Genomic DNA, 13,650 nt, shown 5'->3' with positions numbered 1-13,650 from the left:
CTCTTAGAGCCCAATATCCTGATCCTGTTAATACAATTCAGTTTAAACGATCCAAAACTTGGGGACCCTACTTAAAAAATAAGTAGGTAAGTAAATAAATAAATAAAAGTTTAACTATCACCTGGACAGTCAAAGGGAACACTGTCTAAGAGGCCTACCCGAGGAGGATTTATTTCTATAGAAGAATGTACTTTGGGTTGATCAACCAGTTACTCAGAGTCTTTGCAGTTAGCTAGAGATGTTGCACCTGTTTTGTGTCCACAGAGACACGTGGGATTCGTGGCTGGTAGAAAAGACAACCACAGAACTCATAGTTTCATGGTCCTACAGGACAGCAACCAGCTTTGTAGTGAACTGAGCAAACTTGGGTTAACTTCCCTCTCCTAACTATATATAGTTGACCTTCAAACAGCATGGGTCCACGTAGATGTGGAGGTTTTCTGTTTTGTTTGATAAACAGTACAGTGCTGTAGACGTATTCTCCTTAGGATTTTCTTAACAACATTGTCTTTCCTGTAGCTTCCTTGATGGTAAGAATACAGCAGAGAATACATATGACACACAAAATACGTGTTACTCAACTGTTTTTGTTGTCAGTAAGACTTCTGGTCAACAGTGGGCTATTAGCAGCTAAGTATTTTGGGGAAGGCGGAGGTCAAAGTGGTATGAGGATTTTTCATGGCAGAGAGGTCTGGGCTGCACCCCGAGTTGTTCAAGGGTCAAATGTACAACTGTCTTCTTCCAGTGCTCTTAGAACTAGCTTTGCCATCTTGCCGGTGTCCTCACAGAAGGGTTAAATAAATCTTGAAGCCAAAATACTTTCTATGAGGGTTGTGTTTTTAGGTTTTTTGTTTTTTTTTTTTTTTTGAAAATTATATTTAGAAAATTCTTCACTTCCCTGATGAACAGCCTGGGGTGTGTAGGCTGTCTGGGCCTTTCGGAGCTTTGCTACATGGTCCTCCATTTGAATTTCAGAGCTGCCCTGGAAAGAGGCAACTGTTGGCCTCTCACACTCAGACCTACTTTAGGCTGGTCCTGGTCCTGCACTTTGATATTTCACTGGGTCTGATGACAGCAATAATTGTTTCCCTTGTCCTGGTAACAGGTGGGAGCACCTACAGATTCCACTAAAATGTCTGTTGGAGGAAGGGTTGGAGGGTAGAGGGTGGAAGGGGCTAGGACAAAGACCAAGGCTTTTCCAGAAAACTGGGCTCTACCTGGGCAGCTTGCCTCAGTGACAATGAAGTCTCATGGGTAAGAAAAAGGAGTAGCCCCCACCTGGGGATCCAGGACATGGAAGGATGGGAGCCTGAGGTGAATCATCTGTACGACATTTAAATCTCAGCTCTACCTGCCACCAAGAAGACATAGCTGAAGCAAACTGTAGATTCCAACCAAGGGAACTGAGAGCTCCTTCTTTCTGTTGAGAAATCTGGTTGTCGTTTGAGCTTGTTGCCTAGAACCGTGCTGCCCAGTAAGACAGGCACTGGCCACGTGCAGCTGGGTAAGTTCAGATTAAAACCAACTAAAGTGAAAAACCCAGTTCCCGCAACCCCACCAGGCACATCTCAAGTGCTGGGCAGCCACACGTGGTCAAGGGCAGCACAGACACAGACCACCTTCATCAGGCAGAGCTCCCTAGGTGACCACTTATCTAGAAGGATTATGTGAGGTTACATAAAAACAAAGGTCTCAGGAGAGTCTGGCCCCTTTTTTACCTCACACTCTCACTTCAAACTGCTCAGGATGAGAAGGGACTAAAATCTTCTGTTTTGGTTGTTTGGCTTAAGAGAGAGAAGAAAAAAAAAATTTTTTTTTTTTTTTTTTTAATCTGGAGAAGAGGCATGTGGAAAAGAGGAAATATGTAAACTGGAAAAGGAGTCTGAGGAGGAGATTAAAAAAAGAAGAGAAGCTGGAACACGCATCTTAGTGGAAGAGAAGGGGGGAAAGGAGAAGACGATGAGAGCCAGTCCCTGACCAGGCTGGCGAAGGAAATTTGTTGAGCGCCATCTCTGATGTTTAATCTTGAAGTGAGTCCTGTTGTGTGCTCCAATCCTCCTCTGCTACCAGCAAATCTTACGTGAAAGTCTATTTGATACAATGCTCTTGCTCTGGGGAGTTGATGATATATACAAAGTCCTGGGGACAGAAAGGTAAGAAGGCACGAAGGATGCGGGACATCACCAAGAAAGTGTCCGCAGGTAGGAATCTAGGAAAGACCAGGGAGGGCCCAGTGTAGCCAGGGCATAAGGTCTTAGGTCTTTTAATATGTTATTAAAGGAAAATCAGGAGACTGTTTAAGGGAGACATTTGGGTTGCAAGTGTTTTAAAAGGTATTGTTATTTCTCACCTCTGCAATAGAAAAATCTCTGCTTTAAAGACTGAAAAACAAGCATCCCTTAAGGAAACAAAATACATTTTGCATTTCAGTAACTTTTAGGTCACATAGGTTTGGATAAAAAGCAGATTTACAACTGGCATGAGAATACAACCAGGGGCTACAACGCAGACTGCTATGTTACACAGTCTCTAAGAATGTGGCCAACCTCAAAAGCAATACAGAAATAAAAAAATAACGCTTAGATGCAATTGCACTGATTACATTTATTGGCAAAATAACATATACATTCAAAACAGTGACGAGAAGGGGCGCCTGGGTGGCTCAGTCGTTTAAGCGTCTGTCTTCGGGTCAGGTCATGATTTCAGGGTCTGCGGATCGAGCCCCGTGTCAGGCTCCCTGCTCAGTGTGGAGTCGGCTTCTCCCTCTCCCACCCACCCACCAGGCTCATGCATTCGCTCTCTCTCTCTCAATAAATAAAATCATAAAAAAAATAGTGACTAGTCAACACTTATTTTCTGATCTAGTGCCCGCTCACCCACAGCCTGACCCCCTTCCTTGCCTTCTTTAAACACATGCGTGGAACACAATGGAGTATCTGGCTGATCCGTCAGGCCCTCATGATAACGTTAGTTGTCACATGGTGCTGAAGGCATTTATGCCCCTTTGTAAATGGTCCCTTTGCTATGATGTTTTTGGGATACTCGGGCTGTGTCTTCTCTAACTTCTGCTCCTCTCGTTTGCTGTCAGCTGTCATTTCCCACTGCTGTTCACATACACCGGAGAAACAAACCTTCTACACTTGCACTTTGTCGCCTTTAATATTTTAGCAGCTGTGGCTCCAAAGAACTGAATCTTACAGGACCGGGAAACGCTAATAAAAAGTGGCCACGGTCCAGTTTCTAATATCGTGACTTTCTTGTTTGATACGTTGTTATGAAGAGAGGCATCTGCTTTATTAAGTGAAAACTTGTTTTGCTTATATCCTGATAAGATATCACTTAAAGCTGAAAGCTGAGCTGGGTTGTATTTAATCCTTGTTCAAGACTGTGACCTCTGCCTCATTTTCTGAGGAACCTGGGTGAAAAGCAATGGCCCTTAGGAGCCCGCATAAATCAGTGTTTTCTAAATATGAGTGACTCGTGATGATTAATGGCTAAAGAAAATCATCCTGAGAAATAAAAATAATAACCTCCAGCTCATCAAATCACAGTTCACTTGATAAAGCATAAAAATAGCACCTTTTTCCTCTAATATGTTTCTCCTTACATAACAGTAGCCAAGATACTCAGCCAGTGATAATATTTAATCTCTTCAAAATGACCTTCTCTGATTTATTAGAAGACATGCAGTATTTTTAATTAATCCTATAGATTTCCAGTGCTTGGGATGCTGCCTGAGGAAACTGCCAAACTTTAGGATAATACTCTAGTAGTTCCTGGGAGTGATGTCCCACCAGCTCATAACCAAGGGTCAATGGTCATTATCTTGGTGCCTCTAGTGTTCAACCTGGACCTGGCTTACCTGGGAAAATTGCTTGTAAGTGCTAAGCCAGTCCCTGGCCTTCTTTGCCACACTGGGTAAAGTGGATTAAAAACAGCCAACTGCAATAACTTACTTTGTACTAAGCTTGAACTATATCAAATTGTTGATATTGGTCATTTATTATTTAAAAGATGAAAACTGTTATACAGTTTACCCTAACGTTTTGAGTCTATTGAGGTTCAGATCCCCATAAAGATCTCGAAGATTATCAAGTACTCTCACCATTTCACTTAACAATAGGAATAAACAATAATAGAACCAGACTGAGTTGGAAACATCTTTATCTAAAATTCTCTGTAATGCTACATCAACAGTGAGTTTGGCAGTTGCAGGCCTCCTGCTAGTCCCCAGAGAAAGATAAGTAAAAGATGGTCTTTGACCTCAAGAAACTCAGAACACAGTAGGAGACATAAAAACAGCAAATAAAATGTGAATATGGTGTACAATGTGCAAAGGTAGGTTGGTGGTGGCACAAAGGAATTATCAATAAGATTGTATTTATTTATTTGACAGACAGAGACTGCAAGTAGGCAGAGAGGCAGGCAGAGAGAGAGAGGGGGAAGCAGGCTCCCTGCTGAGCAGAGAGCCCGATGTGGGTCTCCATCCCAGGACCCTGGGATCATGACCTGAGCCAAAGTCAGAGGCTTTCACCCACTGAGCCACCCAGGTGCCCCAAGGAGTTAACAACTCTTATTGAATGGGTCAAGGAAGAGATCAATGATGTAGAGATTTCTCATCTGGGTTTTGAAGGATGATTAGGAGTTCACCAGTCACACTAGGAGGAATAAGGCGTTTTAGAAAAAGAGAGCAGCATGCACAAAGCATGTAAAATAACAGTATCTTGGGGGAATTGCTAGGGGATTTTTATGGTGAAAGCAGAATGTGTGTGTGTGTAGCAAACTGCTGGGAAATGAGGCTGCGGTATTAGGCGGGAACCAAATCAAGGAAGGCCTTATATTTCATCTTATCTTACAATAGAGAATTATGGAAGCCTCTGAAATAGAGAAAAAGCAAGTTCTGATTTAGATTTTCAAAAGATCAGAGTCACAATTCTGGAAGAGAGAAAAAAAGAAGAACAAACAAACAAACAAACAAAAGACTAAGAGAAAACTGCCAAAGAATTAATAGTGGTTATCTCCAGGGGGTGAAATATTTTCTGTCTTCGCATAACAAAATTATGCAGGTAACTGTTCCTTCGCAGAAGGAGTCAAGTTTGTCCTATAAACAGCTGTCACTTCAATATTTTAATTTACTACAAGGAATAGTGACCACACTGGGGCCCATCCTTAGCCTTTCTCAATTTTGTTTACTTACAAAGCAATTATGGCATAAATCTAGAGGGTATTAGGATACACATTTTGGAAAAACCAAGTCGACAAGTACTGCATCACGTCAGCCCACAGACCTCATGAAAAGGCCTGACAATCCGAACCTCTGAGGGGGCCACCACAATCAGCCACCACACACATTCCAGAGCTTTCTAGGGGAACCAATTATGACTTGAGATGAAGTCTTAAACAATTTTACATTTCACTTTGCCTCAGAGGTGACAGTCTCCTCATCCACCCTTCCCCAATTCACCTCAAATTCAAGTACAGTCCAAGAAAAACAATCCATTTACAAATGCTAATGAGGCTTCAACTCACAGACCTAAACTTCCCTAATAGATTGGTGGCCCCAAACTCCTGCTCTATAGAAAGTCTGGAGTCCATGTTGTCTTGCAAAGGGCACAAACGATAAATGGTAGAAACCCAGGCATGCTAAGCTTTGATCCAGCTGTTTGGTACGAATGAAACCAGCAAAGCAAATGACTGGCACAAAGTCCAATCACTATTCCATTTACAACAAATACAAAGTTTTATGTAGCAAGCCTGCCAAAAACACTTCGTTAGGCAAAAACTGTTACTACATGAAACCCATCTGTAAAAACAGGGTAATAATAGCAACAACCTTATAAGGTTGTTGTGAAGAATTAAACAAATAATACACACAAGTGCTTAGAAGACTGTCTGGCACACAGTGAGCACTCAATAATTTATAGCATCATTATCCTGATTATATCTGGCACACGGTAAGTGCTCAATAAATTACAGTATCATTTTCATTATTATTAGATCTCATAACTTGCCTCTTTCCAACTATTTCAACTTATAAATCTCAAAGATGTTCTTACTTATGTCAAAGACTATTTACTGTAATTAAAATGAAATAATTATAAGAACGTTTTGAGAGAAAAGATTAATAACACTTCTTTACCTCTTCATATCTGTCAAAAACTGCTCCTTCTTGCAAAAAGGAAGGAACTTCCTTCTGCCAGTTAAATTCATAAGGTTTGGCCATGATTACACTCAAGACCTAAAAATGAAAAAGAACATCTCATTAGTGTGCAAAATTTAAAAACAAGCGAAGATCAAAGGTTAATCACTTTATGCGTTTGCGAAAGCTCTTCTTAATACACATAGAGTAAGCCCCTAAATTGTCTCTTTCTTCTTCTTTCCTTCATCCAATTCCAACTTCCCTTCGCCTTGTCTCTAAACCTGGGGAAATACAGTTGGCTCTTGAACAACACAGGTTTGAACTGGATGGGTCCACTTATACAAGATTTTTTTTTTTTTAAATAAATATAGCACAGTACTTAAATGCATTTTCTCTTTCTTAGGATTTTCTTAACATTCTCTTTCCTCAAGCTCACTTTATTGTAGAAATACAGTACATACCTACATATAATATACAAAATATGGTTAACCAAGTGTTTATGTTATTGCTAAGGCTTCTGTTCAACAACAGGCTATTCACAGTTAAGTTCTGGCAGAGTAAAAAATGATAAGTGAATTTGTGATCACGTGGAAAGTTGGAGCCCCTAACTTCCCTGTTGTTCAAGTGTCAACTGTAATAGCCACAAAGAGGTGATTAACCAGAGGTGATCATTTGGGAACCTTCCCCTCCCTCTCCAAATCATATAAGATAGTAAGGTATGTATTTTAATCTGATGGCATCAGATAAAAGAGAGAAACCACAATCCTGACCCTATTTACAGGAGAGGCCTACTGCTAAGGGTGGGTGGTTCTGCCAGCCTACACTATGAGCCTAAGATGGACGCATGGTCAGAGAAGTCCACTGGATGATGAGTTGCAGAATCAAACAGGAGTAGCTGAAATATTTTTATTGCTCTTGGTTCTCTCAATAGCCCTCTCACCCCTTCCTCACTTGGGCCACTCAGAGGACTGCAGAAGGTCTGCTTTCTAGCACAGGGCAGCACATATTACACTGAAAGAGAACATGGACATTCTTCAGGGTGGTTGCCTGTACTTTGGAAGAAGTGGGCACTCTTTCTACCCACACTTCTTAGCATAACCCACCATGGTCTACCTCTAGTAACTGCAAGCAGGAAATCTTCAGTGAAAAGGTTTAAAATGAATTAAATGAAAAGGAAAATCTTCAATGAAAAGGTAACCAAGAATTACCAAATATTTAAGCAATGCAAAGAACATGGAAGATGGACACCAAACCCAATAAGTAGAACTGACACCCAAGAAAACAGAGTTAACAGGAGCAACTGAACCTGACTTTGGCTTAAGTGTGGCTCATAAGTGTGGGGGGGGAAACAGTGCACTCAGTTCCAAAAATATAATTAACTAGAAATCTAGAAATTTAAAAAAGATTGTTGAAATCAATCTCTTATCAGATGAGCGGAATTATAAAGAGAACTCAGCTGAAATGCTGAGCCCAGGGATTCTCAGAGAATGCAACACAGAAAGAAAGCACAATGGAACAATTTAGAGAGGTGGAAAATGAAAGCCAAAGATTCAACCGCAACCCAACGAAACAGCTTCTTCCATCAGAAGGAGAGAAAACAGAGCCAATGGAAGGACTAATCAAAACAACATTGGAAGAATATTTCTGAAATTTGAATATTTGCATATTCAGATTTGAGTCCTCAGTGTGACTATCTGAGTCCCTGGTTGAAAAAAAAATCCACTAATGCGAGCGGCATAAATGTGGGGAGTGGGTAGATACACACACTTAAAAATACCTTCGGTGTCACTGAAAACAAGAGATAAGAAGAGAAGTTTTGAAATTCCTAAGAGATGCGCAGAGAGAAGACAATTCAGAGGTGAATGACAGGTAGATGGAAATCGGGCATACTGTTCTCAATACTGCAACCTCAAAACTCTGGGGGACAATAATTTTGGACTTGAAATCGTGTCTAATCAACTAATAGTTTAATTTGTAGGAGAAAATAGAGGTATTTATGGACTTACAAGGTACAAAAGATTTAATGACCTACTCTGAAAGACTTAAGGTATTACATGCTCCGTCAAGAAGAAAAATAAATGTAGAGATGGGATAGGGGAAGTAATGTGGAGACAGTGTAGACAGAAGAAAAAAAAAGGGAAAGTTTACTCTTAAGTTTTACTTACTCTACAAAAAAAAAAAAAAAAAAGATGAAGAAATTATAATAATTTTGCTCCCAAATTGCTGGTTATATCAATACAGAGGTTGTGGCAGCTCACGTGGTGAAAGGGAAGGAAGTATGGACCTAAGGGAGGTCAAGCATTTGGGGAGTGGAATATCAGTATTTAAGACTCTTGACACTGGCAGAAAGATAGAAGTTTAAGAATTTAAGAATTTTCCTAGAGGAAATTAAAAAAGGAGAGTAAAACTTGCACATGATTAGGGAGAGAACACAACAAAGAAACACGAGTGTCCTTTAAAAAGAAAACAGCTGTGGGGAGGTGGGGGAAAAAGAACACTATACATGGAAAACACAAAAGAAAATGACAACATATCCCAGTTATAACAGATATAAATTGGCTAAATTCACGTATAAAAAAGAAAAGACAGAGGCTTTGACATTAGGTAACACTGTGATTGTTTACCAGAAGTATTTATAAAATAAAAATGATACAGGAAGTTCAAAAATGAAGGGATGAATAAAACAGTCTAATAAGCATATGCTAGGAAGAAAGAAAGCAGGTGTCCACAGTAATGTAGCAGATAAAACAGACTCAGGGAAAACAGCAAGAGAGAGTGATAAATCATATTAGGAAAAGAGATGATCACAGGGACTTACTAGTCATTAGCATTAAAGCATGTGAGTACATAACATCAGAACATATACTGAAAAACTGGTCAAATACAAAGAAATTTGACAAAGTCACAAACATATTAGGAGACAATGAATGAGTCTCAGAAATTAATGGAATGAGACAAAAATGTAAGAATGTTGAAGATCAGAATACTGCACTTACTAGTTTAACCAAAACAATTTAGATGACTTAATTTAAATATAATACTGAATTTAAACATGCCCCTGCCTTTCTTTACATATATATACACATATAAAAACACAGAATATTGACTCTTGAATAGATAATATATTATTATTGTATATTTTTTTCACTCCCTCTTTGTATTCAAGCTACGCCCCACACATATAATAATCTCAGAGTCAGTTCATAATTGGGCCATAGAGGAAACCTTTGTCTTTTCAAAAGTCAGAGTTTAAGGTAGCCATGCTCATTGGCCAAAATTAGGCCAAATTACAAATTGATGAGAGAGTGAATAAAATCTATATGCATATAAATTAAACATAAACATACACAGACTTCTAAATAATTCTTCAGTAAAACAGAATAGTCAAAGCAAAAATTATAAACTTCTTAGAAATGAAAGGTGGGAGCATTATGTATCAAAACCTAGGTAAGTAATATAGAGCCAAAAGTTGTTTTAAGATGATCAGTAAAAGTTAATTGCTTTCTGAATATTCACATACTAGATAAACATTTGTCGAGTGTTGGGGAGAGAGAAAGATTGGGAAGGAAGAGGATGAGGAAGACGTATAAATTCACAACATGCATGATGACAAGGGGGTGTAATTACAAAGAGAAGAAAAACACATGACAGAATAGTACGTGTAACTTTAACCAAAATATCTGAACACCTAAATAAAGTGGATGGGTTTTTCAAAGTTAAAATAAATTTAACTCAAAAAAGGAGAATACATAAACTGAACCTCGGAAGAAATTGAAAAAATAATCAAAGATTAGACCCGCATGGGTCTATTGGTGAGTTCTACAAATGTTCAAGGGAAAGGCAAATCCTACTTACCTAACATTTTTCCAGGACACGGGAAAAAGTAAGTTACTCCCTGACTCAATCCACAAGTCCCATGATCAGGTCCTGACAAGGACACCATAAGGTAGGTCAACAAAATACCAACAGACCCTAGAGTTCAATCCTCACAAAGCAAAAATTCTAGCTGAAAGATTAAAAAATCTATCCCAGAAAGTGGCTAAAAGAAGAATTCTGGATGGTTCATCACTGAAAGCAGATCCTTGTGATTCACTACGTAAAGGGATTAAGGAGAAAAGTCTAGTACACACATATCCCGGCATACCATACAATAGGAACTCAACCTGAATGTCAAAGGTCTCTAACACATACCATTAAATAAAACCCGGAAGCCACTGAATGATATGCCCTATGAACGGTGTGATACCATTTACCTAAATACACAGCTACAGAATAAGACCAGTGTAATACCTAATACCACTGATGCAAATACACAGACATGAGACAAACCTATGTACTTCTCTAGGCACATTTATGTGTATATAGATAAATTATTAAAACATTTGGAAATTTGTGGGTTACCTGGGTGGCTTAAGTTGGTTAAGCATTGGAACTCATGATTTTGGCTCAGGTCATGATCTCAGGGTCAGGAGATGGAGCCCCACGTTGGGCTCTGTGCTGCTCTGTGGGCTCTGTGCATGGAGCCTGCTTGGGATTCTCGCTCTCCCTCAGCCCCACCTCCACTCACACAATCATACTCATTCTCTCACCCCTCCACCCCCAAAAAGGAAATTCATCTACCCCTGGGAAGGAAATAAAAATTGGAGCTGTAAATCAAGGTATTTTTAGTGCTATCTTTGCGATGCACGTTTTTATTATAGGAATATATTCTCGCACTTATGTGCTGCTTGTGTAAATAGAAAAGAATGCAAATTTCAAAGAGGAACAAAAAAGCTGAAATCCTACAGATAGGCAGATGTGTGATTCTTTAGTCCCGAACAATTTAGAAAAAAAAAAAATTTAAGAGTTTATTTATTTGACAGAGAGAGATCACAAGTAGGCAGAGAGAGACGGGGAAGCAGCTCCCTGCTGAGCAGAGAGCCCGTTGCGGGGTTCGATCCCAGGGGCCATGACCTGAGCAGAAGGCAGAGGCTTAACCCACTGGGCCACCCAGGCACCCCAGTCCTAAACAATTTAAAACAGCAGCAGAAGAAAGTAGTAAGTCATGGCTCTTTGAAGGAGGAATGACTCCATTACTCACTACTGACCAGACTAAAAGCAGGTGAGAGAAGAAAGGGCATTCTAACCAGGGCAGCTGAGATCGGTCATCACCAAGGCTTCCCATGGAAAGCCAAGATGAGCCAGGCAGGAGACAGTGTGAGAAGAGAGAGGAGCTTCCTCCCAGTCCATGTCTCTGTATCCCCAGTAATGACTGTAATTGGGTCTCTCTTCCTAATTCTCTCCACTCTTATTGGTTTGTTGTTTTCTATGTCTTTCCAGGTCTTTTTCTTGGTGTCTGTATTGGAGAGACAGACATATATACACAGCCCCTTCACCCAAGGTGGGTTAGAAGCCAGCTTCTGGTATAGTGCTGTATATTCATGCTTTCTATGCCATAAAACAGATTTGCAGAGCAAAATAGACCCACAGACCCCCTCAGGCTGTCACAGATGTGTTATTCAGTGATCTGTAATGAGAATAACCAACTACAGGGAGCTAAGTGATAGAACTGAAGACAGATGAGAGAGCTACACGGTGCCTTCCCCAGTTGACCAGACATCACAAATCAGAAGGCAAAACACCTCTCCTTTGCAGAACTTTGTGTTCTATGACCTTTTCACTCCTGCCAACCATACCTTTTAATATTTCCCTTTGGTTTTATTTAAAAAAAAAAACAAAACAGCAACCACAAGCTACTGATATGAAATGTTTGTATTAAAAATGAAAAGAAAGCTTCTATCAACTTGCATCATCTATCATTGGTTTAACTGGTTCTCCCAGAATCTTTTCAGGGAAAGGACACACAACATAATCCCCAGTACACTATGTTTCTTAGATTTCATTACTATCTTTACCATTAAAATACTCATCTCTACCTTGGGTACAAATTTCATCACAATGGTCTCATTATGGGAAGGACTTTGGTGGGAGCTAATGGAAGGAGGGAACTCTTGGCCTCAATATCTAAAGAGATTTGTAGTGGAGGTCGTAGCCCATTGCATGGCTTACTCTTTCAGAGCTTTGGGGTTTCTGAACAACGTAAGAGGCATTTTCACAAAATGACACTGGAGTATCCTGAGTCACCTCAACCTTGAACTGGTATGTGGGGGCTATTCTTTGTACTGCCCCCAAAATACGTTCTTGGGTCCAGCATTAGTAGCAGTGGCTGGCTTATTTTATGTAGATGGTACAACCGTGACCTACAGACTCAAAAACGTCAGCCCAGCTTTCACAGCTGTTTGATCCAGGTAATTGATTTTAAAATGGGAACAAAGGAAGGATCATGTCTCAGTCCAGCTGACTCCAGAGAAAATTAAAGAGACAGTTACTTATTTTAAAAGGCAGGGAGGGGGGTAATGGTCACTCTATGACTATGCCCTTTTTACAATCATCTCAAAGCTCCACCTACCAGCTAACTGATTAAAAAAAAAAAAAATGCTTTCCTTGTACCATGAGAAAGCCTCCTCTTCTCAAATTCTCTGGTTGGCCTTCTAAGGCCTCACTTACACAAGATCCCCCAAGGTTTGACTGCCTCCTTCACCTCCATAGAGCACCACCTCTCCATACAGAGTCCACAGGAAAGGGTCCTCCTTCTCCTTGAGGGACACAGGAAGTGAAGAGAATTTACACAAAGAATGGATATATAACTCAGCACCTTTTCCAGAGTAAACACTGAAGTGAACAGCTACTGGAGAGAGGCCAGTGGGCTTTTAAATAGTCGCATTGTTCCTCAACTCTTATGCAACTGGAACGGATTAGCTATCGCACTGGTGGCAGAGGAAACGCTCCCTGGACTGCAGAGCTTGGCAGAGAGGGGACAAGAAAGGAAGGGAGTCCTCCCTAGAAGGCCTTGCTTCACAGCAAGTGGCAAAAAGCTCCTTCTGAAGATGATGAGAAACTGAAAGTGTTAATATAATGTCAACAAAGGAGCCCAGGCCAACTAATGGGGACCAAATATCAAATTGTTCAAGTAAGACATGCACACTATGCATGAAGTTGGACTTCCATCCATTCATTCACTTGGGTGAGGAGAAACTGAGGAAGAACAGCTTTCTATTTGACTATTCTGCCCTGCATCTTTAAAATCTGCTGTCTTGTCTCCCTGGCTGGACCTACCTTCAAGACCTATAGACTTACAAGACCACATACCCTGGATACGCTGAATCAATTATGGAGTCAACTCTGCCCATCCCCCATCACCACCCCAGACATTTGGGTCAAAACATTGGTAAAAATTTTTTGTTTCTGGACCCATGCCTCATATTCTGGTAGAGAGTGAACAGGCAGAAGTACGTGAAATCAGGTATTTTTAAGGTCCTGGGTATGGTAGGCTGGATAATGGTTCCCCAAAAAGATACCTACATCCTAATCTCTGAAATCTGAGTTTTAACCTTACATGGAAAAAGAGGACTTTGTAGATGTGATTAAAGTAAGGATCTCGAGATGGGGAGATTATCTTGGATTATCCAAGT

At 40.3% G+C, this 13,650-nt stretch overlaps 1 protein-coding gene across 6 annotated transcripts in view; it reads right to left on the bottom strand.

Annotated features, from left to right (window-relative positions):
- PLCB4 (phospholipase C beta 4) overlaps positions 1 to 13,650 on the bottom strand; it is a 413,791-nt gene that overhangs the window by 150,412 nt on the left and 249,729 nt on the right. For 4 of the 6 annotated variants that reach the window (XM_032859169.1, XM_032859171.1, XM_032859172.1 and 1 more), the window contains exon 1: positions 6,140 to 6,223. In XM_032859169.1, the coding sequence (XP_032715060.1) occupies positions 6,140 to 6,223 (84 nt within the window). Of the gene's footprint in view, positions 1 to 6,139; positions 6,239 to 13,650 lie in introns of those variants that run through there. The other 2 variants (XM_032859166.1, XM_032859167.1) reach the window with 1 other exon arrangement.

Source organism: Lontra canadensis, unplaced genomic scaffold, assembly GCF_010015895.1.
Source record: "Lontra canadensis isolate GAN:19392208 unplaced genomic scaffold, GSC_riverotter_1.0 scaffold16, whole genome shotgun sequence".
NCBI lineage: Eukaryota > Metazoa > Chordata > Mammalia > Carnivora > Mustelidae > Lontra > Lontra canadensis.
Note: the sequence above shows the minus strand (reverse complement) of the source record. Positions and strands in the feature narration are given on the sequence as shown.